This window comes from Zea mays, chromosome 8 (assembly GCF_902167145.1).
Source record: "Zea mays cultivar B73 chromosome 8, Zm-B73-REFERENCE-NAM-5.0, whole genome shotgun sequence".
NCBI lineage: Eukaryota > Viridiplantae > Streptophyta > Magnoliopsida > Poales > Poaceae > Zea > Zea mays.
Genome location: NC_050103.1, coordinates 45,145,358 through 45,170,775, shown reverse-complemented (window position 1 = coordinate 45,170,775; position 25,418 = coordinate 45,145,358). Strand labels below are relative to the sequence as shown.

At 50.0% G+C, this 25,418-nt stretch overlaps 1 protein-coding gene across 3 annotated transcripts in view; it reads right to left on the bottom strand.

Moving 5' to 3' along the window:
- LOC103635146 (poly [ADP-ribose] polymerase 2-like) overlaps positions 1-13,413 on the bottom strand; it is a 34,013-nt gene extending 20,600 nt beyond the window's left edge. For 2 of the 3 annotated variants that reach the window (XM_020542506.3, XM_020542507.3), the window contains exons 1-7: positions 13,202-13,408; positions 12,653-13,001; positions 12,414-12,535; positions 11,807-11,888; positions 11,098-11,517; positions 10,679-10,734; positions 10,347-10,420 (exon numbers count right to left, since the gene is read on the bottom strand). In XM_020542506.3, coding sequence (XP_020398095.1) covers positions 10,347-10,420; positions 10,679-10,734; positions 11,098-11,517; positions 11,807-11,888; positions 12,414-12,535; positions 12,653-13,001; positions 13,202-13,285 — 1,187 coding nt within the window. In that variant the 5' untranslated portion in view covers positions 13,286-13,408. Of the gene's footprint in view, positions 1-10,346; positions 10,421-10,678; positions 10,735-11,097; positions 11,518-11,806; positions 11,889-12,413; positions 12,536-12,652; positions 13,002-13,201 lie in introns of all 3 variants that reach the window. The other variant, NM_001397152.1, reaches the window with a different exon arrangement.
- Between the last annotated feature and the right edge of the window lie 12,005 nt (positions 13,414-25,418).

Genomic DNA, 25,418 nt, shown 5'->3' with positions numbered 1-25,418 from the left:
TGCTCCCCTCCGCTGGTGGTCACCCAAGACGGTGACCTCCAGCTTGATGGTGGGGGAAAGCGAGCCGGGCTGCAGCCTCTCCCCCTCCCTCAGCCTCAAGGATTTTCATCACCAAGGCTGGGGAGGGGAGTGTGCCGAGTTGGGGTCGGCCCCCGCGTGGGCGGCGGCCCGCTCCTTCACTCAGTGATCGGAGGGAAGGGCGGTCATCGTCCGTGGCGCTGGCAGCTGCACCGTGCCTGGCTCTCGGACGCGAGTGGCTTCGGAGCCGCTCGCGGCGCCGGCGTCCGCCACGGCAGCTTGAAGAGGTTCTTCTGCCGGCGAGATAGCCAAGGCCGGCCACGGACCGACCTTCAACTCTACGGCCTTCTGCCCGCCCTTGCCTCACAAGTTTTTGGCATGAGCGGGGGCCTCCTGGCAGCAGCACCCGCCCTGAGGTCAGTGCTGCCACTGTTTGACCCCCCGGAGCAGAAGTCGTCGTCGTCGCCGCTGCTGGAGCAGGTGGCGGCGCGCCGTTCGTCGGCCTTCCGTTGCTCCGCAGGCCTTCCCCCATGGAGTGGGGTTGTTCATACCTGCGGAGGGGGAACCGGAGTTCCATTTGTAATGGCACTTTGAATGCCATTGTCTTTGTTCATCGTGGCTGTCGAGGCCTGAACATGTATGTAATTTCGGCACGGAGCCGTGTTTTTTCCTCATTTTCGAGCACTAAGTCTCGCCTGTTGATTATCTGAACCGCTTCACCAAGCATGAGTCGCCCCGTGTCAAGGTGACGAGTGAGGTATCCGTATCCCGGAGGCGTAGGAGTCCCTCGGCTCAATCGGCCTTGTTGTCTGAGGCTCCTCTAGCTTAGTTAAGGAGACCCCTTGGCCGCTCTTCGATGAGCCGAGGCCAGGGGTAGCGATATCAGCACGAACAGAGGCGGAGTTGGCTCGAAAATGGAAACCTGGTTGGCCGGAGCCTAGCCGGGTTGTCCGTCAGCGGGACCGACGCCGGAGTTGACCAGCCGAGGCCTCGGGTCGGGCTGGCGCCCTTGGAAGATGGTTGGCCGAGGCCCCTGAGGCAACCGGCCGAGCCGCCTGCTCGGGCCGGATTCCCGGAGAAGTCCCTGGACCTCGTCGTCGTCCGAGGCTGGGTCGGTCCTCGCTGAAGGTGTCGTCGATGTCGAGGGTGTTACACCCCCCCTCCAGCGTGAAGACCCGAGCCTGCAGGATCAGATCGCCTTGTAGCGTGTGCCTTCTGCGGCCGCTGAGGCCAGAAAACACACTCTCGCTGCGTTGTAAAGTTGCGTCTCCTTTCCTCTTATTTCGAGCATCTGGACTTTTCGTCGGTAACAGGGATATTTCTGCGAGCGAGAGTTGCTTCTCGCGGAAGGTGATGAGTGAGGTATCCGTATCCTGGAGGCGTGGGAGTCCCTCGGCTCGGTCGGCCTTGCCGCTTACGCGTACTTTCACCCGTCCATGAGGCCCTGTCACCGATTCAGTCGAGAAGGCTTGAAGGACCGCTTCGGCAGAAGAGCTTCCGAACGTAAAGACTTGTTCGGTCCGCGGGATCACTTTATCCGAACGCGAGTTACTTATCGCAGAAGGTGATGAGTGAGGTATCCGTATCCCGGAGGCGTAGGAGTCCCTCGGCTCGGTCAGCCTTGGCTGCTTACGTGTACTCCGTCGTTTCCAGGATCCGCTTTTCGAAGTAGTCAAAAAGCACGAAAGAAATTCTGCTAAAAAGAGATCTTTTTTCGAGGAAAATTTCGACGCAGAGGGGGTCTCCCCCCTTTTAGCCCCCGAGGGAGGGTCGGGCTTTGCCGAGGCGAGGACGACCCTTCCTTGATGACTAAACTTTTGCGTGGGCGCGAGGTATATGAACAACTTGAAAACATCTTAAGGCTAGAAGCGACGTAGCTGTTTGATGTTCCAAGCGTTGCCGTAGATCTCGCCTTGATTGTTGGCCAGCTTGTATGTTCCGGGCTTCAGAACTTTGGCGATGACGAATGGCCCCTCCCAGGAGGGCGTGAGCTTGTGCCTCCCTCGGGCGTCTTGCCGCAGCCGAAGCACCAGGTCGCCCACCTGGAGGTCTCGGGGCCGGACCCCTCGGGCGTGGTAGCGTCGCAGGGACTGCTGGTACCGCGCCGAGTGTAGTAAGGCCTTGTCCCGAGCCTCTTCCAGCTGGTCCAGCGATTCTTCTCGGCTAGCTTGGTTGCTTTGATCGTTGTAGGCCCTCGTCCTCGGGGAGCCGTATTCCAGGTCAGTGGGCAAGATGGCCTCGGCCCCGTAGACCAGGAAGAACGGCGTGAAACCCGTGGCTCGGCTTGGCGTTGTCCTCAGGCTCCAGATCACCGAGGGGAGTTCCTTCATCCATCGCTTGCCGAACTTGTTGAGGTCGTTGTAAATCCGGGGCTTGAGCCCTTGTAGAATCATGCTGTTGGCACGCTCTACTTGCCCATTCGACATGGGATGAGCCACGGCGGCCCAGTCCACCCGGATGTGATGATCCTCGCAAAAATCCAAGATTTTTTTGCCGGTGAACTGGGTACCGTTGTCGGTGATGATGGAGTTTGGGACCCCGAAGCGATGGATGATGTTGGTGAAGAACGCCACCGCCTGCTCGGACCTGATGCTGTTCAGGGGTCGGACCTCGATACATTTGGAGAATTTGTCGATGGCGACCAGCAGGTGCGTGTAGCCCCCGGGCGCCTTCTGCAAGGGACCGACGAGGTCCAGACCCCATACAGCAAAGGGCCAGGTGATGGGTATCGTCTGCAGAGCCTGAGCGGGCAGGTGGGTCTGCTTCGCATAGAATTGGCACCCTTCGCAGGTGCGGACAATTCTAGTGGCGTCAGCCACCGCCGTTGGCCAGTAGAAGCCTTGCCGGAAAGCATTCCCGACAAGGGCTCGAGGCGCTGCATGATGGCCGCAAGCCCCCGAGTGTATTTCTTGCAGGAGTTCCTGTCCTTCGGCGATGGAGATGCATCGCTGGAGGATGCCCGAGAGGCTGCGGTGGTAGAGCTCCTCCTCATCGCCCAGCAAGACGAACGACTTGGCGCGTCGCTACCCGCCGAGCCTCGGCCTGGTCGAGGGGTAGCTCTCTTCGGCGGAGATATTGCAGGTACGGGGTCTGCCAATTTCGATCAGGCGTGGCCCCGCTCTGCTCCTCCTCGACGTGCAGTGCCTCGCGCTCAGGGGCCGAGGGTACCTCGGGCTGAACCGAGGGCGCCTCGGGCCGGGCCGAGGGTGCCTCGGGCTCGGGCGTGTCGTCGACCTTGACGGAGGGGTTGATGCAGATCCCGGGAGAAGACGTCCGGGGGAACCGTCGTTCGCCCCGAGGCTATTTTAGCCAGCTCGTCCGCAGTCTCGTTGTAGCGCCGAGCGATGTGGTTGAGCTCGAGCCCGTAGAACTTGTCTTCTAGGCGCCGAACCTCATCGCAGTAGGCCTCCATCTTCGGGTCGCGGCAGTGGGAGTTCTTCATGACTTGGTCGATGACGAGTTGCGAGTCACCGCGGGCGTCGAGGCGTCTGACCCCTAGCTCGATGGCGATCCGCAACCCGTTGACCAGAGCCTCGTACTCAGCCACATTGTTGGACGCCGGGAAATGGAGGCGTAGCACGTAGCGTAGGTGCTTCCCGAGGGGCGAGATGAAGAGCAGGCCCGCGCCGGCTCCCGTCTTCATCAGCGACCCGTCGAAAAACATGGTCCAGAGCTCCGGTTGGATCGGAGCCGTCGGCAGCCGGGTGTCGACCCATTCGGCTACGAAGTCCGCCAACACCTGGGACTTGATAGCCTTCCGAGGGGCGAACGAGATCGTTTCGCCCATGATTTCCACCGCCCACTTTGCGATCCTGCCCGAGGCCTCTCGGCACTGGATGATCTCCCCCAGGGGGAAGGATGACACCACAGTTACCGGATGAGACTCGAAGTAATGTCGCAACTTCCGCCTCGTCAGGATCACTGCATACAGCAGCTTCTGAACTTGTGGGTAGCGGATCTTGGTCTCGGACTGGCCTCTGAACAGGCAATGCATGCCCTTCTTCTTGCCTCTCGACCACAATCGCGGCGCTAACCACTTGAGTGGTCGCGGCGACGTAGACCAAGAGGGCTTCTCCATCAGCTGGGGGCACCAAGATGGGCGCCTTTGTAAGGAGCGCCTTCAGGTTCCCGAGAGCTTCCTCGGCCTCAGGGGTCCAAGCGAAACACTCGGTCTTCCTTAAGAGGCGGTACAGAGGCAGACCTCTTTCGCCGAGGCGTGAAATGAAGCGGCTCAGGGCCGCGAGACATCCCATGACCCTCTGTACGCCTTTTAAGTCCTTGATGGGCCCCATGCTGGTGATAGCTGCGATCTTCTCCGGGTTGGCTTCGATGCCTCGCTCGGAGACGATGAACCCCAGGAGCATGCCCCGGGGCACCCCGAAGACACACTTCTCAGGATTGAGCTTGACTCCTTTCGCCTTGAGACATCGGAATGTCACTTCAAGGTCGGAGAGGAGGTCGGAAGCCTTCCTTGTCTTGACTACGATGTCGTCGACGTAGGCCTCGACTGTGCGACCGATGTGTTCGTCGAACACATGGTTCATGCACCGCTGGTACGTCGCGCCCGCATTCCTCAAACCGAACGGCATGGTGACATAGCAGTACATGCCGAAGGGCGTGATGAAAGAAGTCGCGAGCTGGTCGGACTCTTTCATCCGGATTTGGTGATACCCTGAGTAGGCATCGAGGAAGGATAGGGTTTCGCACCCAGCAGTGGAATCCACGATTTGATCGATGCGAGGCAGAGGGTAGGGAACCTTCGGACATGCTTTGTTGAGACCAGTGTAGTCTACACACATCCGCCATTTCCCCCCTTTCTTCCTCACAAGCACAGGGTTGGCAAGCCATTCGGGATGGAATACCTCTTTGATGAACCCTGCTGCCATTAGCTTGTGGATCTCCTCGCCTATCACTCTACGCTTCTCCTCGTCGAACCGGCGCAGAGGCTGCCTGACGGGTCGGGCTCCGGCCCGAATATCCAGCGAGTGCTCGGCGACATCCCTCGGTATGCCGGGCATGTCCGAGGGACTCCACGCAAAGACGTCGGCGTTTGCGCGGAGAAAGTCGACGAGCACTGCTTCCTATTTGGGGTCGAGCCCGGAACCAATCCGGATCTGCTTGGAGGTGTCGCCACCGGGGTCGAGAGGGACGGCCTTAACCGTCTCCGCTGGCTCGAAGTTGCCGGCATGACGCTTCACGTCTGGCACCTCTTTGGAGAGGTTCTCCAGGTCGGCGATGAGGGCCTCGGACTCGGCGAGGGCCTCGGCGTACTCCACGCACTCCACGTCGCATTCGAACGCGTGTTTGTACGTGGGGCCGACGGTGATGACCCCGTTGGGGCCCAGCATCTTGAGCTTCAGGTAGGTGTAGTTGGGGACGGCCATGAACTTCGCGTAGCATGGCCTCCCCAGTACCGCGTGGTAGGTTCCTCAGAACCCGACCACCTCGAACGTCAAGGTCTCCCTTCGGAAGTTGGAGGGTGTTCCGAAGCAGACGGGAAGGTCGAGTCGTCCGAGGGGCTGGACGCGCTTCCCAGGGATGATCCCGTGGAAGGGCGCAGCGCCTGCCCGGACGGAGGACAGATCGACGCGCAGGAGCCTGAGGGTCTCGGCGTAGATGATGTTGAGGCAGCTGCCTCCGTCCATCAGGACCTTGGTGAGCCTGACGTCGCCGACGATGGGGTCGACGACAAGCGGGTATTTCCCCGGGCTCGGCACGTGATCGGGGTGGTCAGCTTGGTCGAAGGTGATGGGCTTGTCGGACCAGTCTAGGTAGACTGGCGCCGCCACCTTCACCGAGTAGACCTCTCGGCGCTCTTGCTTGCGATGCCGAGCCGAGGCATTCGCCGCATGCCCACCGTAGATCATGAAGCAGTCGCGGACCTCGGGGTACTCTCCTGCTTGGTGATCTTCCTTCTTGTCGTCGTCGCGGGCCCTGCCACCCTCTGCGGGCGGCCCGGCCCTGTGGAAGTGGCGCCGAAGCATGACGCACTCCTCGAGGGTGTGCTTGACGGGCCCCTGATGATAGGGGCACGGCTCCTTGAGCATCTTGTCGAAGAGGTTAGCACCTCCGGGGGGCTTCCGAGGGTTCTTGTACTCGGCGGCGGCGACAAGGTCCGCGTCGGCGGCGTCGCGTTTCGATTGCGACTTCTTCTTGCCCTTCTTCTTGGCGCCGCGCGGAGTAGACGCCTCGGGAGCCTCTTCCGATGGGCGGCCCTGGGGCTGCTTGTCCTTTCGAAAGATAGCCTCGACCGCCTCCTAGCCAGAGGCGAACTTGGTGGCGATGTCCATCAGCTCGCTCGCCCTGGTGGGGGTCTTGCGACCCAACTTACTCACCAGGTCGCGGCAGGTGGTGCCGGCAAGGAACGCGCCGATGACATCCGAGTCGGTCATGTTGGGCAGCTCGGTGCGCTGCTTCGAGAATCGCCGGATGTAGTCCCGGAGCGACTCTCCCGGCTGTTGCCGGCAGCTCCGGAGGTCCCAGGAATTCCCGGGGCGCACGTACGTGCCCTGGAAATTGCCGGCGAAGGCTTGGACCAAGTCATCCCAGTTGGAGATCTGCCCCGGAGGCAGGTGCTCCAACCAGGCGCGAGCAGTGTCGGAGAGGAACAGGGGAAGGTTACGGATGATGAGGTTGTCGTCGTCTGTTCCACCCAGTTGGCAGGCCAGGCGGTAGTCCGCGAGCCACAGTTCCGGCCTCGTTTCCCCCGAGTACTTTGTGATAGTAGTCGGGGGTCGGAACCGGGTCGGGAACGGCGCCCGTCGGATGGCCCGACTGAAGGCCTGCGAACCGGGTGGTTCGGGCGAGGGACTCCGATCCTCCCCGCTGTCGTAGCGGCCCCCACGCCTGGGGTGGTAGCCTCGGCGCACCCTTTCGTCGAGGTGGGCCCGACGGTCGCAACGGTGGTGCTCGTTGCCGAGGTGGCCCGGGGCCGCAGGCGCGATGTTGCACGTGCGCCCGGTGTAGACCGAGGCTTCCCGCATGAATCGGGAAGTCGCGGTGTGAGGTTCCGAGGGGTACCCCTGCCTTCGGGAGGCAGAGCTCTCGGCCCGTCGGGCCGCAGCGCCTTACAGGAGATTCTTGAGCTCTCCCTGGATTCGTCGACCCTCGGTGGTTGATGGCTCCGGCATCGTGCGGAGGAGCATCGCGGCGGCTGCCAGGTTCTGACCGACCCCACTGGATGCGGGTGGCGGTCTGACCCTGACGTCGTTGGCGACGCGGTGCTGGAAACCCTGGGGCAGGTGACGTATTTCTCCGGCCGGGGGTTGGCCCGCCCATACCTGCCCGACGTCCCGGCGGATCGTCTCAAGCGCTCCTGCTCCCTCGTCGAGCCTGGCCTGCGCCCCGCGGACTTGCTCGAGCTGTGGGTCGTGACCCCCCGCCGGAACGGGGACCACAGCTAGCTCCCGCGGGATGTCGGCGCGAGGCACCGGCCTAGGAAGATCACCGTCCTCCGGCATGCCAAGATGGTTGCCTTCGGAGGGATCCCCTAGCTCGACGTGGAAACATTCGCGGCTTGGGCCGCAGTCCTCGTCGTCAAGGCTGCGGCTACCGTCGGAACAGTCGGAGAGGCAGTAGTCACATGCGGTCATGAAGTCCCGCATGGCACTGGGGTTGCCAAATCCAGAGAAATCCCAACAGATGCTAGGATCGTCATCTTCCTCGGACCCAGAGGGCCCGTAGGTCGAGACGTCCGTCAATCGGTCCCAAGGCGACCGCATACGAAACCCCAGTGGGGTTGCACTCGCCTCAACGAGAGCGCCCGCCAAAGCGAGGTCGCTAGGCGGGTTGAGGCCGAGTCGAAATGACGTAGGATGGGAATTAGTCAGTACCTTTGGGTCGACGAGGAGCGACGTAGTCACATCGGAGACTGGTTGCACCGTCGTCTCAGGTACGAGGGCGACGTCCTGCAAGCTCTCCGCGAGTGCGCTGGCGTCGTCCACTTGCTCGGGATTGGCGTGTCGCGGGGGGACGGCGCTTGCCTTCGTCTCGAACGCGAGGTCGACGCCCGGCGTGCCCTCCGTTGGGGCGCTGGGGACGTCGATTCGCTCGACAGCTGACGAAGCGCGGCCTCCTGCTTGGCCTTGGTTGCCCCGCCTCCTCCCCCGTTGGCGGGGGAGAGGACGGGGCGAGCTCGAATGTTGTTCTTCCACCACGCGAGGAAGATGTCGTCGGTTCCGCCGCCGGCGGGCGGGATGTCGGCCGTCATTGTCGTTGTCGCGCGGCGGTGGAAGGAGTATCATGTCGTAGCTGCCGTCGAAGGACATGAACTCAAGACTCCGGAAACGGAGCACCGTCCCGGGCCGGAGAGGTTGCTGGAGACTGCCCATCTGGAGCTTGACGGGAAGCTGTTCGTCAGCACGCAGCAGGCCCCTACCTGGCGCGCCAACTGTCGGCGTTTCGAGACCGGGGGGTCCCTGAGCCGACGAGTGAGTGTGCCGCGTGCCCCAGCCCAGATGGGTCGAGCGCGTGGGCGAGCGCGAAGGGGGGAGAGCGAGGTGGCCGGAGACGGGCGTGAGAGAGGTGGAAATCTCGCGGCCTTCGTGTTCGTCCCGCGCCCAGGTCGGGTGCGCTTGCAGTAGGGGGTTACAAGCGTCCACGCGGGTGAGGGAAGCGAGCGGCCCCAAGAGAGCGCCTGTCCCGTCCTCGTCCTCGCGCGGCCAACCTTCTCTAAGAAGGCCCTGGTCCTTCCTTTTATAGGCGTAAGGAGAGGATCCAGGTGTACAATGGGGGTGTAGCAGAGTGCTACGTGTCTAGCGGAGGGAGAGCTAGCGCCCTGAGTACATGCCAATGTGGCAGCCGGAGAGATCTTGGCACCCTGCTGGCGTGATGTCGTGGCTGTCGAAGGAGCAACGGAGCCTGGCGGAGAGACAGCTGTCGGAGCGGTTGAGTCCTTGCTGACGTCCCCCTGCTTCCGTAAGGGAGCTGAGAGCCGCCGTCGTCACAGGGCACGCGGGGCGCCATCATTGCCTATCTGGCGGAGCTAGCCAGATGGGACACCGGTCTTGTTCTCTGCGGCCCGAGTCGGCTCGGGGTAGGGTGATGATGGCGCTCCCTGTTGACGTGGCGGGCCCGCGCCCGAGGCCGGGCGACGTGGGGGCTCCTCCGAAGCTGGGGTCGAGTCTGTCTTCCGTAGCCGAGGCCGAGCCCGAGCCCCTGGGTCGGGCGAGGCGGAGATCGTTCGGTAGAGGCCAGGGCGGAGTCCGAGCCCTGGGGTCGGGCGGAGCGGAGTTCGCCGTCTTCCGGGGCTTAGCCCGAGTCCGAGCCCTGGGTCGGGCGGAGCGGAGTTCGCCGTCTTCCGGGTCTTAGCCCGAGTCCGAGCCCTGGGTCGGGCGGAGCGGAGTTCGACGTCTTCCGGGTCTTAGCCCGAGTCCGAGCCCTGGGTCGGGCGGTGCGGAGTTCGCCGTCTTCCGGGTCTTAGCCCGAGTCCGAGCCCTGGGTCGGGCGGAGCGGAGTTCGCCGTCTTCCGGGTCTTAGCCCGAGTCCGAGCCCTGGGTCGGGCGGAGCGGAGTTTCCTATGACGCCTTTGGCAAGGCCTGACTGCCTGTCAGTCTCACTCTGTCAAGTGGCACTGCTGTCGGAGTGGCGCAGGCGGCGCTGTCCTTCTGTCAGACCGGTCAGTGGAGCGGCGAAGTGACGGCGGTCACTTCGGCTCTGCCGGGGGGCGCGCGTCAGGATAAAGGTGTCAGGCCACCTTTGCGTTAAATGCTCCTGCGACTCGGTCAGTCGGTGCGGCGATTTAGTCAGGGTTGCTTCTTAGCGAAGGCAAGGCCTCGGGCGAGCCGGAGATGTGTCCGCCGTAAAAAGGGGGGCCTCGGGCGAGACGGAAATCCCTCGGGGTCGGCTGCCCTTGTCCGAGGCTAGGCTCGGGCGAGGCGTGATCGAGTCACTCGCATGGACTGATCCCTGACTTAATCGCACCCATCAGGCCTTTGCAACTTTATGTTGATGGGGGTTACCAGCTGAGAATTAGGCGTCTTGAGGGTACCCCTAATTATGGTCCCCGACACCAGTGAAGCATGAACTTACTAAACACATTGGTGTGGATGCATCATTTACTCAGTCTCATTGTCAGCAGAAGACTATTGATCTTCAATATGTGCCCTCAAAATCTCAATTGGTAGATTCCTTCACCAAAGCGCAACAAGAGCACAGCATCAGTTTCAATTGATCAAACTCAAAGCTTCAGATCCTCCATTTCCACCTTGAGTTTGAGGAGGGGTGTTAAGGCCCATTAGGCACAGCCGCCCAGGCCTACTGCATATATATATAGTCCTTAGGGACTAATCATCTATTGTTAATCCCAAGGTTAGTAATAATTAGCTTACCCAGTCAATTGCTCAAGATGTCTCCTGTCCGCCTTTGAAATAACATCGGATATCCTTTTCAAAACATGATAACCCTATGAAAAGATCAGAAATGTTATTATTAGTAAAACAAAGTGAAGGTTTTAACACACATCTTGTAAAATATTTTCAGTGTATGATATATTTAAGTTATTTAATTGTAAAGTTTGTGCCAATGCAACTCTATGCTATTCTTTCACCAAGCTTGTAAGATAGTTTAAGTGCAAGTTAAATCTGTGAATATTTTTTCAGCCTGTAGTATTATGTCCACAACGATTTCATAATTCCCAATTATAAACATCAACATAACTCACCTTAAGTATTGTAGCTTTCCTTAGCTTTCCAAGGGGAAGCTTTTCAGCATTATAACCTATTTGATTGAGCAAGATAATAAGTACACGCTAATGCTAAATGTATAAGGAACATGAATATATTTTCATTTTTTAACATAATCGAGAAATACTGGGGCAAGATAAAAGCGTGCAATTGATTGTTAGCTTTTTCCTGAATTAAATCAGCAGTACTAATTTAATTGGTGACAATTTAGTCCCTTGAATCTCAGTTTTTCTTTTTGAAATTGAGTCTATTATAACATGCAAAGCATTAATTATTCCACAAAACGTATGAAGGTGGCACACAGCATCGAAGATTATTCGGTGATAATAATATCAACTTAGGAAATAAACACCATGATACTAGAATCTGTTTGAAGAACAGGAACAATACAACATACCTATTTCCACCATTCTTTGCTTCATCATGCTAATATTGCAGATCAGGGATATGAACTGCGCAATTCTAGTTTCAAGTTTTGTCTCTTTTATCTGATCAGTAATGGAACCTTTCTCCTGGAACAAATAAGAAAGAATTAAAACCAATACAAATATCAAATTAGAATCAATTTGATCAGTGAAACTTACTATTTCTTTCTCAGTTTCACCATAATCCATTTCAAGCCAAGTGTATTTCTTTGCATAACATTTGAAGTTCTTGCGATCAGACCAATGATTATTGGTTTTGTTGTGGAACTTCCCCTCAAATTCATATATTGCTTGGTCTCGTGTTGGGAAGGGACCATGTAGTTTATCTTGACCTCGTACCCCAACTCTTCCCCATCTATTGTAAACCATAAAGCTTCCACCAGCATCAGATTCTACAATTAACAGGCACAAGTTAACTCTCTATCTAGTATCAGCCATCGTTCGTAGATTGAAATCATGTAACAGTATGGCTGGCAACATACATTTGACTTATGCATTAGTGCATTATTACACTTGAATAAAATAGGACAAATGCACATGAGAGCCAAATGAGAAACTTGCAAGTAGCAACATTTTTTGAAAGCATGGCATTTTCAACGGCCAATTTAATATCGCTCAGTTATTGACAAATTAAAATGGATTGAGGAAAGACATCTGCAGAAAGAAATTTGCATGACAAACCTAAAACTTGAATGATATAGAACTTATTGTTGTTGTCTCCAACATTAGTCTGGTTCAAGGTGGCATCATAGATTTCATCGCCCTGTAGAAAGCATGCCCACCATAAACATGATAACGAAAAAAGAAGGTAATCAAAAATCAGTTAAAGGGTACTAAATATTGGGGAAGGTCATCAAAAATCAGTTCAAGAGTATTCTAAAAAGATGTCTACTAAAAAACTTTACACCTACTTTCAATATCAAAACCTGCAAAAGGGCCTCTAGCTAAGTTGGTTAAGTGGTCTGAGTAGCACTCCTCAGGTCCTGGGTTCGACTCCACGTGGGAGCGAATTTGAGGTTGTGGTTAAAAAAATCCTCTCATCTGTCACACACTCGCGGTCATTTCTCATATCTCGACCTGCGTGAGAGGTCTTCTTAATATAATGCCCGAGGGCTGTCGTATGTGATTTGGCTTAGGGGGGGCACAAATGGTCTATTTTTTCGTGATGGAGGGATCATATTTTTCATTAGTTCATCATATGACTATGAGGTGGAGCAAATTGAAGTGCACACCCAAGGCACACAGCAAGTATATAAGACAATTATAAACGCAAAGTAAATCAACGTACCACTTGCAAGACATGATAGTTCACTTTTATGTGATCGGGAATGTGCTGATCCAGCACTGCAGCTCCCTTCTTCGTGGCAGTAACCATCTTCTCCTTTTTCACCTCAACCTCCTCATCACCACCTGTACCAATCAATTACAGGAACAGTACCATCACCTTTCATGAATGAGCTGAGGTACTTCAATCCAATTCAGGGGCGGAATACATGAAGGAACAAATAGATCTTCAGAATTGGAGACCTTTTATGACTTCCTTTTCGCCCTGAGGACCACCATCTGCAACTGCAGCAGGATCAGCAGTCGCCGAGAGCAACCTCTGGATAACATCTTTCTTGCCCCCATTTGCCGCAACTCCACGTGCCTTGGCCAATCCCTGCAGCTCACGATAGCTCATGCCCTCTAGTTTTGTCACATCTGTACACGTATCGCCGTTTCCCTCTTCACCCCCATCCCCGGACCTTTTCCTCTTATTATTCCCGCCGTTCCTTTTGCCATCTACGGCTACGTCATACCCATTTGCCACACTGGTTGGCGCAGCAGCCACCACGGCCTTCTCCGCCTCGCAAATTGCGGCGTCCAGCCTCCGCACCTGGGGCAGAGGACATTGCAGCAGTAAAGTCACAAGGATCGCAGACGCTTCAATAAAAACCTAGCACAACCACGGCAAGCCTTGGCACTCATTCGCGCAGCTGGACCGCGCACACCACAGTAAAAATCGGACGCGAAATAGCAGCTGGGCGATTGCTGGGGTACGCTTCTGACGACTTGGGGAAAGGCGAGAGGACTCACGAGAGCAGGCTTGGTGCCGGATACATCGAGGCCGCGGCGCTGAAGCTCCGCGCGGAGCTCCGCCACCCGTAGCCTCGCCGACATCTGCTCCTCGCCCCTGGGGTTCTCGCAAGATTCGAGAAGGCTCGGGGGCTCCGGGCAGTGGGGTTGGGTCGTGGGAGCGGAAGGGCTGGCGGGGTTTGAACAGTTCGAGTTTTTGGCTCGCTCTCGACTAGGGCTGGACAAAATGCTCGCGGCTCGTTGGCTCGCTCGGTTCGTGGCCAGCTCGGCTCGGCTCGGATCGGCTCGTTTGAATTTTTTAACAAGCTGAGCTGGCATCCTAGCTCGGTTTCTTAATGAGCCAGCTCGGTTTGTTAACGAGCCAGCTCGCGAGCTAAACGAGCTATCACATTTTAGCAAAACAAAACTATATACATATCATGTACGTAACAATTGATGAATATGTTATATGTATGTGTGGTGTATATAACCTATAAGTTAAACTAATGATTGATGAATTATGTCTATATATGAAATTGGTCTATACGAATATAAGTGTGGGTTAAACTGCTGAACGTGTGTGGATAGTGAATTGATGAGTGGTGTTAATTTGGTGTTATATTGATACGGTCTATGAAACTATGAGTATAATTACTATTTTATGTTGTTAAATTAGCTTAAAATTAACTAGAAATTGATTATTATACACATATTATTTTTTTCTGCTCTGGCTCGCGAGCTAAACGAGCCAGCTCGAGCTCGTAAACGAGCCGAGCCGAGCTGACTCTGTGGCTCGCTACCTTAACGAGCCGAGCCGAGCCAGCTCGTTAGCTTAACGAGCCAGCTCGAGCTCGAACGAGCCGAGCCGAGCTGGCTCGATATCCAGCCCTACTCTCGACGGGGTTCTGCCGTTTTGGGGGTCGACGGGGTTTTGATGGCGGGTTCCTTCCGGAGGAAGAAGGGGGGAGGACGGGAATCGTGCTGGGGAAGCAGCGGGCGGGACGCAGAAAAGGCGAAAATATTCTCCGCACACGAACGAAATGATGAAAACAAAAATTGTGTTTATTTTTGTTTTCTTTTCTTTTCTAACAAAAACAAGGATCTTTCTGTTAAAGTTATAAATATAAACAGTAAAATAATTTTAACGGTATTCTTTATCCGTTAGTTTGATTCGGTTTTTTATCCGGTCGTCTTTATGTCTTAGGTTTTTTTTTCATCTCGCCTTCTGTTTCTGTTTTGTTTATTTCTGTTTCTAATTTCTGATTGTTTATTTATGTGAACATATGATCGATATATGTTTATACTACCTCCGTTTTCAATATTTGTCATCTGCTAGTTTATTTTTAAACTAAAATATGAGAAATAAAAAATGAGAAAATACTTAACTAAGTGATGAGTAACTATTAAGAAATTATTAAGCTTTCTATTGTTATGGTATACTCCTGATCACATGCAACATTGGGTTCAAAGAACCCTGAGTACGAAGGTACTTTTGCAAGTCTTAACCGATTAAACAAAAGACTCTTAAGGATATGCTGGCTTAAAGGGATTCAAGGTATAGTTTAGCAAATTTCAAAGACTCTTTTTGTAGAAAAGCTTATTAGCAGTAGATCTTTAAGCCAAAATTTTAACTTTACGAGTTAGGTTGTTACTTGAATCTAGATTCAACTAATCTAGATTATTTGTTTAGCCTATACTAACTTTCTTTCATCAAAACTTTGTTATACTTGTTACTACGATGCAGGTCAGTGATCCAGTCTTCATTTCATAGAAGTAATGGTGATTCAAATCGATTAATACCTAGCTGGTGATCTCTAACCACACAACATATGTAGCACTTAACTCTTGCATATATCAACCTGCACTCGGGTTTCTCAAGACCATAACGTGTTCACGCCAACCAAGAGAACAATACCCCACCATCCAGTTTTTTGCGCGTGGATACACGATACTCTAGTCATCTCTCCAGTCCGATTGTGTGGTTAGCCTTTCTGGTATTGGTCTTACCGAGACAAACCTTACCCATGACAAGGCATGTGACCTGTTAAAAGGTCCTAGATCATGGAGGCCAACAATGTTACGATCCTTAAATGATATAGACGGACGAACTCTCCTGCTCAACGTTTGGTCTATTTTCAACTATTTCTCAAAACTTGTACCTGTCAGAGGTACCCCGCTTGAATGATTAATTCGTCAGGCCTTTGATGTCTTCAACATCCCAAGCCTTTTTTCATTTGTAAAACATGATTCATAGATCAAAAACATTTTTGTTCGTAATCTATAAGCATAACTAAGCATTTCTAAACTTTGAAAAACATATGTCAAGGATGGTAATCAATAATACAAGGAAAAGTCATGCAACAAAGGTTTAGTCACTCAACTCCTACCATCTAATGCATCATAGAAGTGATAAAAAAATAAAACATAAGGTATTGGTGAGATGCACCGGGGCTTGCCTTGAGGAGGATATTCTGGTTCTTCTACACGGATATCACAATTTGCCATACAGCCCACGATAGCACCTTCAGAAGGATTCTCGGAAGGACCTTCAGATTGAGGAATTGCTTCCTCTTCCACTTCAATTTCCAGTTCTTCTAGGTGTTCTACAAGTCAGTTAGAAATACATGAATACTTATGCAATGACATGAAATGCAAACTCTCACAAAGGAGAGGTGGGGAAACATAAACACCACTAAAAGAAGCATAGGACAAGTATACATGAATTTACATAACAAAAAACTTGATGAAAGAAACCAAACTAAATCTACTAAGAGAAACCAGAGAGCTCAACACATTTGAACTTACAAAACCTTTCATACCAACAAACTATATTGTTTAATCCCTTTTAAACATATACTAAACATTAAGGATTAAAACTCTACTTTTAGCTAGTATCATGTTCCCTAGGCAATCAAACTCCAAACAAGTTCAAAATTTAACTAGAGACTCAAATGGACCTGTTAAGTTTACCCAAAATAATTCATTGTCTTTAGAGCTCTAATTTTGATACTGGAATTCATATAATCATTCTAAGAGCACTTTTAAATTATCTAAAATCTATCTCTACAGTAAAAATCCTAAACCTTATTTTAATAAAAACATCACAATTTTATGAACTCAATAAATATGGTTTCACGATTATTACATTTTCCTACGATTGTTGGTGAACTTTTAAAAGTTGCTAGCAAAAAGAAAAAGGAAAAACCTAGGAATAGGACTGGTCCGAAACCGACCTAACTCAGCTCACCCTTCACCAACACTGACAGTTCCACCGAAGACCCTCACCTTCTTTCTCATTTACAACTTCAGGTCCACGACTCCAACTTCGGCGAACACTGGTCGAACACCTAGCCACAAGCGCACGAACTCACCGACGACGACCATTCCCGGCGGAAACGAGCACTCACACACCATCCCAGAACCTAGCCGACTAATAACCCTAAGTGAATCTGACCACCACGGCCTTAGACCCTATCTATTCCCGACAACGATGGATACACGAACCCGATGAAGCTACACCCAAGACTATGCCACGGTAGAGTTCAAACGCAAAGGCACAAAAGTATCAGTGACCTACCCAAACTATGGTGCTCACACAAAGTTGATCGAGAAAAACCTGAAGAAACTGGTCGACGCTGAAGGTAGTTTACGGCCTGGCATTCCTAGGGACAGGCTACGGTAGCATTCAAACGAAAAGCTCTGCAAGCATCACTACCACTGGATGATCAAGGAACACAAACAAGTCGGACGAGATAGACCTTGGAAGATGTTGGCCACGGTGAGGTGGACAGTTGGCCGACGACCCGGCGTGGTCACCACACACAGGGAGAACTTCATGTTCCGGCCTTGATAAAGCAACAAGAGGTCTAGGGAAGGGTGAGGGTTTAACCTAGGTGTAGAGGGAGGGTTAGGCACGGTGAGCAGGCCATGGGAGCGACGGGAACATAACCAAGTTCAGTTTGGGCTTCAAACTACCATGGCAAGAAGGCATAAGTAATTGGATTGTTGTGGCTTTACTAGGCTTACCGCAGAGGAAAACAAAGGCTAATATGGTCCACATATCTACTGCATGACGACCACGTAAGGGGAAGACACAGGGGACAATAGCTGCGTCAATGCCCTTTGGACAGTAAACAAGCAAGCAGGCAGCACAATCATAAGATTGATTTCACCCCCCATTCTTATCCTTGGGATAGAAAAGTTTATCTCAAGTGACCCCCTACCCAATCCCAAGCTTTATATATTTTTTACACACCAGAAGCCGCTAGAGATGGTTGTGGAGGGTGTTGTTCACTTGTTCTCAATTGTTGTGAATCAAGAGCAAGGCAACACATTTGTTATATGTTAAAGACCTTTGTCCTCTGAAGCATTATTTCCTCTTGGGTATAATGAATCTTAGACGGAGGTCATAAATAACAAGTTTACATTATTCATAAATTTAAAAATAAACTCGCAATATGTAGTTTCATGCCATGTATTCATTTCATGATGAATATAGATATGCTTTCAAAGATTGTATTACATTGATACCTTCGGTTTGTTTGAAGGTATTGACGCAATAACAATTATAATCCAGTGTGAACAGTACGGGGGTACTGTTCATCTATTTATAGGCAATCGTAAGGCTTCATGCGTTATTACATTCATGGCCTCAACAATTATATACATGGTTTACAAAACGTCACAAGGATGATATCGTCATTTGTATTTGATAACTTGAACAACACCTTCTCCCTACGTTGTCTCCTTGTTTCACCATGATGAAGCCTGCTTGATGAAGCTTGCTTCGTCGCACTTCTCTCGTGTTATGTCGAAGCTCTTCTGGTAACGAAGCTCCTGTAATATTTAGTAGTATACTAAAAGCAAATGGTTAGACGTGTTTTTGAGGACCTTTGGAAGAGGAAGGCCCCCAACAGTAGCCCCTCGCAGTATTAGTTTGTTTCTTTGTAACAAATTTAGACTGCGAAAAGAACGAAGGCCTTTAGCCGAAGGTCCGAAAAAAACACCTTCCCTTCGCTAGAATCTCGAGCTGTTCTATATTGCGGGGCCCATCATTCAGTGGTGCTTTGTGTGTATATATATGAGGGTTTGCATTGAAGATATTTTTCGTGCTATCAAGCTTTGTGTTGGGTTTGTCGTTTTAGCTTTCTGATTTCTGTAATCGCGGTTGCTTTTGGAGCTTCAGTTTTTTGTTGCAATCAACACCGAGATGGCCGAAGAAAAGAAAAGTGTGGATCCCACTCTAGCTGGTTTCTACGAAGCCATGGAAAGGAACAATGTTGAGAAAATTACTGATGAGATGTTAGTTGGACTATCTGGAGACTCAAGCGACAGCGAGAGCTTTGATGTCGAGAGTGACAACGATGATGCCGAAGATCAGCCATGGAGGCCAAGTCATGTTATGTTTGGAAAATCCACCGTTAAGAAGGGACAAATTGAAGCAATGAAGGGAAAATATTTTCATGATATATCTATTGTGGGGGCTGGAGAAGAGAACATTATTCCTCTTCCTGAAGCTGATGAAGTGGTTGTTTTCAAGAGTTTTATGAAGGTTGGCCTTCGGTTTCCTCTACATAAAATGCTAGTTGAAGTGTTAAATCGATTTGAAATATACCTTCATCAACTTATTCCCGAGCTTTAATTAAAGTTGGGATTTTTATTTTGGCGATGAGAAGCCAGGGGTTGGAACCGGACGTTGATTGTTTTTGCAACATTCATGAGTTGTCTTATCAAACGAAGACCACTGAGAAGGAGCGTTATCATAACAACTTCGGATGTTATAACTTTGTGTACCGGTCTAACGTGAGGTGTCCTATGCCAACATTTCGGAAAAAAGTGGTCGGGTTCATGGATGAAGCAATGGTTTTATGTTAAAAATGATTTGAGTGAGAGGGAGGATGTGAAGGACGTAATCCAGCGCCCCATACGATCACGTTTCGGCATCAGGAAACCTTCGATCGCGGATGCTAACAAAGCTCAAGCATGTTTGATGGCTTTCAACACCGTGTGCAGCTACATTGGTACCCGAGATTTGGTCCATGAGCACATTGCTTTCAAGCTATGGCCTCTTGTTAACGATTGGGAGATGCCGAAGGAAACCGCTGTTGGTTCCAGTGAAGGTGGCCTGGTTTATTTGAAATACACCTATCGTTATAGGACTCAGTTCGGCAAGCTAGATGATTAATGGCTTGAAGCCGTTGAGGCGACCAGTGATGAATTGTTGGGGGCTTATACGAAGGCAGAGGACAAAGCCATGAATACTGCCTTCGGTGCTCGTGGAAAGAGAAGGCTGAACAGAGTTTTTGATGTAATTGGATTTGTCAATCCTGACTACTGTTTTCCAGAACGAAAACAAGGAACGAAGAGGAAAATCACAACTACGACCTCTTCCACTACACCGAAACCGAAAAGGACTAAAGTTTTAACTCATCGATCGAGGTCGTATTCCTTATAGAGGGCTGCTGCATTGCCTGCTACAGAAAAGATGGAAGCTGTTGAATCTGCCGAAGCTACCCCCTCAGCCTTAGAGATAATACCTGCTGGGTCTGCCGAAGCTGCCACCGCTCAGCTAGAGAAATCAAACAAGAGAGTTCTAGGGCCAAGCAGCAACCGAAGCTGCAGAGTCCTCCAGCAATGGCGGGGTTGTCAAAGACAACAATCGTTCCAGCGGCAACTCCTAGGAAAGGAAGGAGAATGGCCAGCGTTCTGGACGCTGTTCTGAAACCTTCGAAGGTGTCTACTCCTGCTTCTACTAAGGTTTCTGAGGACAAAATTGAAGAATTGGGAGAAGCTGCTGCTACAAGTGCTGAGGCTGGACCTTCGAAAACCAGGTCAGTGGAGCAAGTGAAGGAAAGTCTGCCAGAGAAGCTAGAGCAAGTAAAGGAAAGTCTGCTAGAGAAGCTAACACTGTCCATGCCCGAAGCGGCTTCCCGTGGCGATTTTGGATACATTGTTCTCCATGCTCCAGGGAAAAAATTATCAGAACAACAAATTGCCGAAGTGCAAAATTATGCAAAGGACCTGAAATATCCTCGAGGGTCTCTGATATATGGAGGAAATGACGAAGCTGATTAGCTTTACTGCCTAACAAAGAGATAGATGTTTGCCGGGAAATAATGGATAATATGGGTTATCCGAAGCTTGAACTTGGTTTATCTGCAATGCCTTAGGATCAACTTGCAGACTGCCTTGCTTACAACAGCTTGAAGGTTTGCACATTTTATTTTTGTATTTGTTAATTTATGTTAGAAAGGTTTATGGTAAACGATTTGTGGTAATGCTTATTATTATTTAGTTGTATGTTTTTGTTTTTAGGGTCTTATTCTTAGCAAGGCTTTGAAGGCTCAAAAAGATGCTGAAGATGAAGGCACCCAGATAGCCTTCAGAAATCTACGCTCATAAGTTATAACACTTTGGAATGAGGGCCTTGAGAAAGACAAGATCCTGCTTTCCTTAGTCAAAAGGCTAAAGATTAGCGAAGCTAAATTGGCTAGATTCTTTGAATGGACCAAAAAATTCTGAAATTTGAGAAAGAAAAAGAAGCATATGCAAAGCGTATCGCTGATCTAGGATATGCTTTATCCATTCAAGTGGTATTACATAGATCTGAAGTAGTAGGACTGGAGAAGAAGCTTGATGAAGTTACTGAAAACTTCAACGTCAAGCAATCAAAACGTGAGATATCTGATACTGAATTGTTGAGGGTTCAAAAGAATGTTGAGGAGCTTCGTCAGGCGAAAAAGGAGTGCTACAATGTTGCTATGCAATGTTCAAATAAGTTGAAAAATGTTTTTGCTAGTGTTGGTGCATCTCGGCTAAGCAAAATTTCATTCGTGGTGATCCCAAGGGTGTAATCAAGTGGATTCAGGGCATTTGATGAAGTCCTAAATGACAGGGGAGATTTTTGTGCATGTGTAGGGGCTTGGGGGCTATATCTCTACTGAAAAAAACTAGATGTGAACATGACAAGGCTGTAATTCAGCCAGACTTCTCAGTTTCAGCGATTGACATCAAGGAGCCGTCAGCCGAAGCTATCACCCTCAGTGGGAAATTTTATTCCGAAGTGTGGATGAATGGCGGTCGAGAGATGGCAGACGAAGCCATTAGGCGAAATGAAGAAGAAGCTCATCTTGCCTCAAAAGAAGCAAGAAAAGCCGAAGAGGCTGCTGAACGTGAAAGACGTATAGGTACGTTTGTCATATTTTAGCTTCGTAAGTATGTTAACTTCGTGCCTGACAAAAGCTTATATTTTGGTGTAGCTGAACTGTCTCCTCCTCCAGAGCCATACAACCCTGAGGCCGATCCATCCCTGAAGGGTGCTCTCGATGTAATGAGAATAACAAATGAAGCAATTGATGAAGTTGTGGATAGATTTCTAAACGAAGCTGTTGAGAAAGTTTTGAAGTGGGATGATTAGGCTATGTATAAAAAACTCTTGTAGAAATTTTGTATGTTGTTTTCTTATGTAAAAACAATTGCCAACTATATATCTCATGATGTAATATATTTCTTTGTGTAGCGTGAAATTGTCGTACGTACCGTTTTTGGGTCCAAGGCGAAAAAACACTTTCCCTTCTTTTCACGCTTCATAAAGAAAGATCCCATTCTCGCCGAAGCAGCGTTAACAAACTCAAAAGTCTTGCCATGAGTCTTTCATAAAGAATACCATTGTAGAAGTAACAACATTAGTCTCGGAGCTCTTGTTGTAGGTCTTGTATGTGGAATTTTTTATCGTTTAATAGCAACGAGCAAAGTTACAGCATCCTTTTCATAATTCTTTGTCAAAGAAACACTTAGCTTCGTGAGTTAACCATTGTAGACGAAGGAGCAATTTCCCTTCTTTTCCAGTGCTTTGAATGATGCGTGATGACGAATGATGCGATGATATGATGCAACAAATGTTAATGAACAAACACTTCATAATAGTAAGACTCTGCATCCCCTTAGGAACGACTTTGGAGTCTCTTCACCTTTTACTTAGGTGGTATTTTAGCTCTGCATTCTCGTAGGAACGACTTTGGAGCTAAGCTCTGCATCCCCGTAGGAACGACTTTGTAGCTTCTTCACCTTTTACTAAGTGGTATTTTAGCTCTACATCCCCATAGGAACGACTTTGGAGCTAAGCTCTGCATTCCCGTAAGAACGACTCTGGAGCTTCTTCATCTTTTACTTAGGTGGTATTTTAGCTCTGTATCCCCGTAGGAATGACTTTGGAGCTAGCTCTGCATTCCCGTAGGAATGACTTTTGATGAGGACATCACTTCTATACATACAATGAATGGATCGATAACACGATCGCGTGCACGACAGCTAAATCTCCAGGTATGTTCTACCCTAGTCAATTGTGTTTCAGAGCTTACGCTTGGGGCCATGGATGTTTTGATGATTAGGAACCTTGGAGAGGACCAGCAAGGACTTGGAAAAGGCCTAGGTGTTGAGGAGGAGCAGCAAGGGTGCCATAACAGGAAGGAGATCAAGTCCGACTCGGCTGCGACTCCATCTCGGGTTCTAGTACCAGTCTGCACTAAAATGCACGCCCAAGATGCATCCGGACTTTGATTGCGACGAACTTGATATGGTTGAAATATAAGGAGATTATCTAACCAACCCAACTGGTTTCACCCTAAAATTTGGCCGGAGTCAACGGGAATCGTCGAAACAAGTCAGCGTTCAAATTCTATTTTGGTGCTGCGACACCGTCTGTTGGGCCGTTGGGCCGTGTATCGCGTCAGAGCCCATTAGGGGCGAGTCTAGAGGTCACGCACGCCGTAATACTCTATTTATTCAGCAAACGCCACCACATTAGGGTTGGATTTTGCTTAAGTTTAGATCTGTCAAGAACAGTCGTCGTAGATCGGTTTGTGAGACCCCAACTTGTGAGCTTATTTATTCATCCGCAATATTCTAGATTGTGTTCTTTCTTGTTCTTGCTTGTGTCTTTGATTCGCAGGCAAGGATTAGCCTTCGTGGCGAGGTCAATCGCGCAGCGCACGGTTGATAACCAGAGGAGAAGTGGTGCTGCGATTGCGGGGTTCTAGTCGTGTTGATTGGAAGTCGGATCGTCTGTGTGACATCTCCACCAAATTGATAGTTATCTTCACCTGACGGAAGATCAGGCACCCCCATTCCTATCAAGTGGTATTCAAAGACCCAGGTATTACCATCAGGCTTACCCTAGTTTAGTTTAGTTTTTTCATCCTATAACTCCAGATAATTGCCATACAAAAAATATTCCGCTGTCCTAGAAACCTTGTTTAGCCTTGCAATTTCGTTTCAGATTGCTTTGTTGAGTTTGTGTCCGTGTCGAGTCTTGTTGCTGGTTTAGGTCGTGTCGTAATCGTAGTTCAACCGCTCCATCGCTGTTATTTGTTTCCGCCGCTATCCCATCCACCTTACCCAGATTACAAGTCGAGACACCACATTACTCGATTTGCCCTCGCTAGCCGTCTTGTGTGAATTCTCGCCATGCTAGCCCTAGATTAGATTGCAAGCCGCATTGCATTGCAGCCCCTCCTTGTTTCATCATCTAGCGCTTACCTATTGCTTATACCAGGGAGGTTTGTTCCCTTGTGCTCTATAGCCGCCGCTACGGTTCCTACCAATTTGTGCCATGGAAAACTATAACTTGAGGTACCTTCCATAAAACGGGCATAACTTTTCGCTCGGTGATCCGTTTGAGCTCAAATTTTTACAGCAGATTCCTGACTCCATTCTGGGTTGACCCAAACTGGCTTATGACCTGTTTGGTTCGGTCAAAAAATTCAAAAAAATCGGGAACATAATTAAAAAAATTGTTTAAGTGTTTTCAAGAATTTTAGAGATCCTTTGTGATTTTCTCTAGGCCACAATACAACTCTGTTTCAAGTGAAATTTTATGTGCTTCCATCAATTGTGATTTTGGATCAGTGATAAAAAATTCAGAATATTTCGAGCTCGTTTGCTGGTACTCCTTTGGAAACACGCCTTTGATTTCTACTAGTGCTGGAAAAATCTGCGCTATTTACAGAACTGCCATTCTGCTAGTTTGTTACTTTTATCTTGTTGTGCTTCGATAGGACACCTCTTAGTCAGCAATTGTGACTTGTGCTTTGGACACTTATTGAACTTCACTAATCTGCACTCGATTTTGTTCCACATTCACATACATATTGTGCATGTCCTACAGCTCCACATACTATATCTTCTGATCAATACAGATTTGACCTTGCAATCGCGGTTTCACTACCTCTTGGTAAGTATCACGAACCATCCTCCGATTGTACCATTATTTGCTTGTATTTCGTCAGACACTTGTAAGAGCTTGGTAAGATACATTAGAGCGTGTTCCTGTGTTCCACCCGAGAGGAGCGTGTAGTGAGATTATTAGGGATAACCTTCACCGTTTGTTTCCTGTTTTTGTGTTTCGATGGCAGGCGACGACGAAGAAGCAAGGATCCCTACAGACTTCGATGAATGTGTTAGCCGCCAAGATCTTGAGGCAAACAACAAGCTCCTGAAGGAGCAAATGGAGGAGACGGTCCACAAGTCAATGCATGATGCCTTCATTAACATGGACCGTGGCAGGACTTACGAGAGGCTGGATCGACGATTGTCCCAGATCGTCGACAGACTTGCTGTGTTGGAGATGCAACAACAAGCACCGCCACCATCGCCTCCTCGTCCACGTCTTCCCGATGATGCGGTGATTGATGAAGAAGGTAATTATGATGAAGCGGCCACCAGAGATTTGCGCCTCCGTCGTCGTCTTCATCAAAACACAGAAGGTATGCCACACCGCCAGCAAGGTAATAACAATCGTGGTCCTGATGACCCTTATGCTAAGATTAAATTTTCTATACCATCTTTTTCGGGTCATTATGATGCTGAAGGATATCTTGATTGGGAGATGACGATAGAACAGAAATTTGCTGCCCATCTTGTATCTGAACGACATCAAGTTAGACAAGCCACTAGTGAATTTAAAGATTTTGCTATTGTCTGGTGGATTGGTCTAGTTGGGGATGGTAGAGCACTGTAAGTGCAATCAACCCTAATTGAGGGGTTTGGTGATTAATGACAAAACAAACTAAGATTCTAACAAGTTTGCTCCTAGTATGTACACAGTATTTCTACAGACAGGAGAAGCACAGATCTTACGAGCATAAAAGTATAAAGCACAGCGGATTTAAAATTCCACATCAAATGGCGTGCTCCAAGTGCTATGAAACAACGGCGGTGCTAAGTTTATAATTCTTGAGTC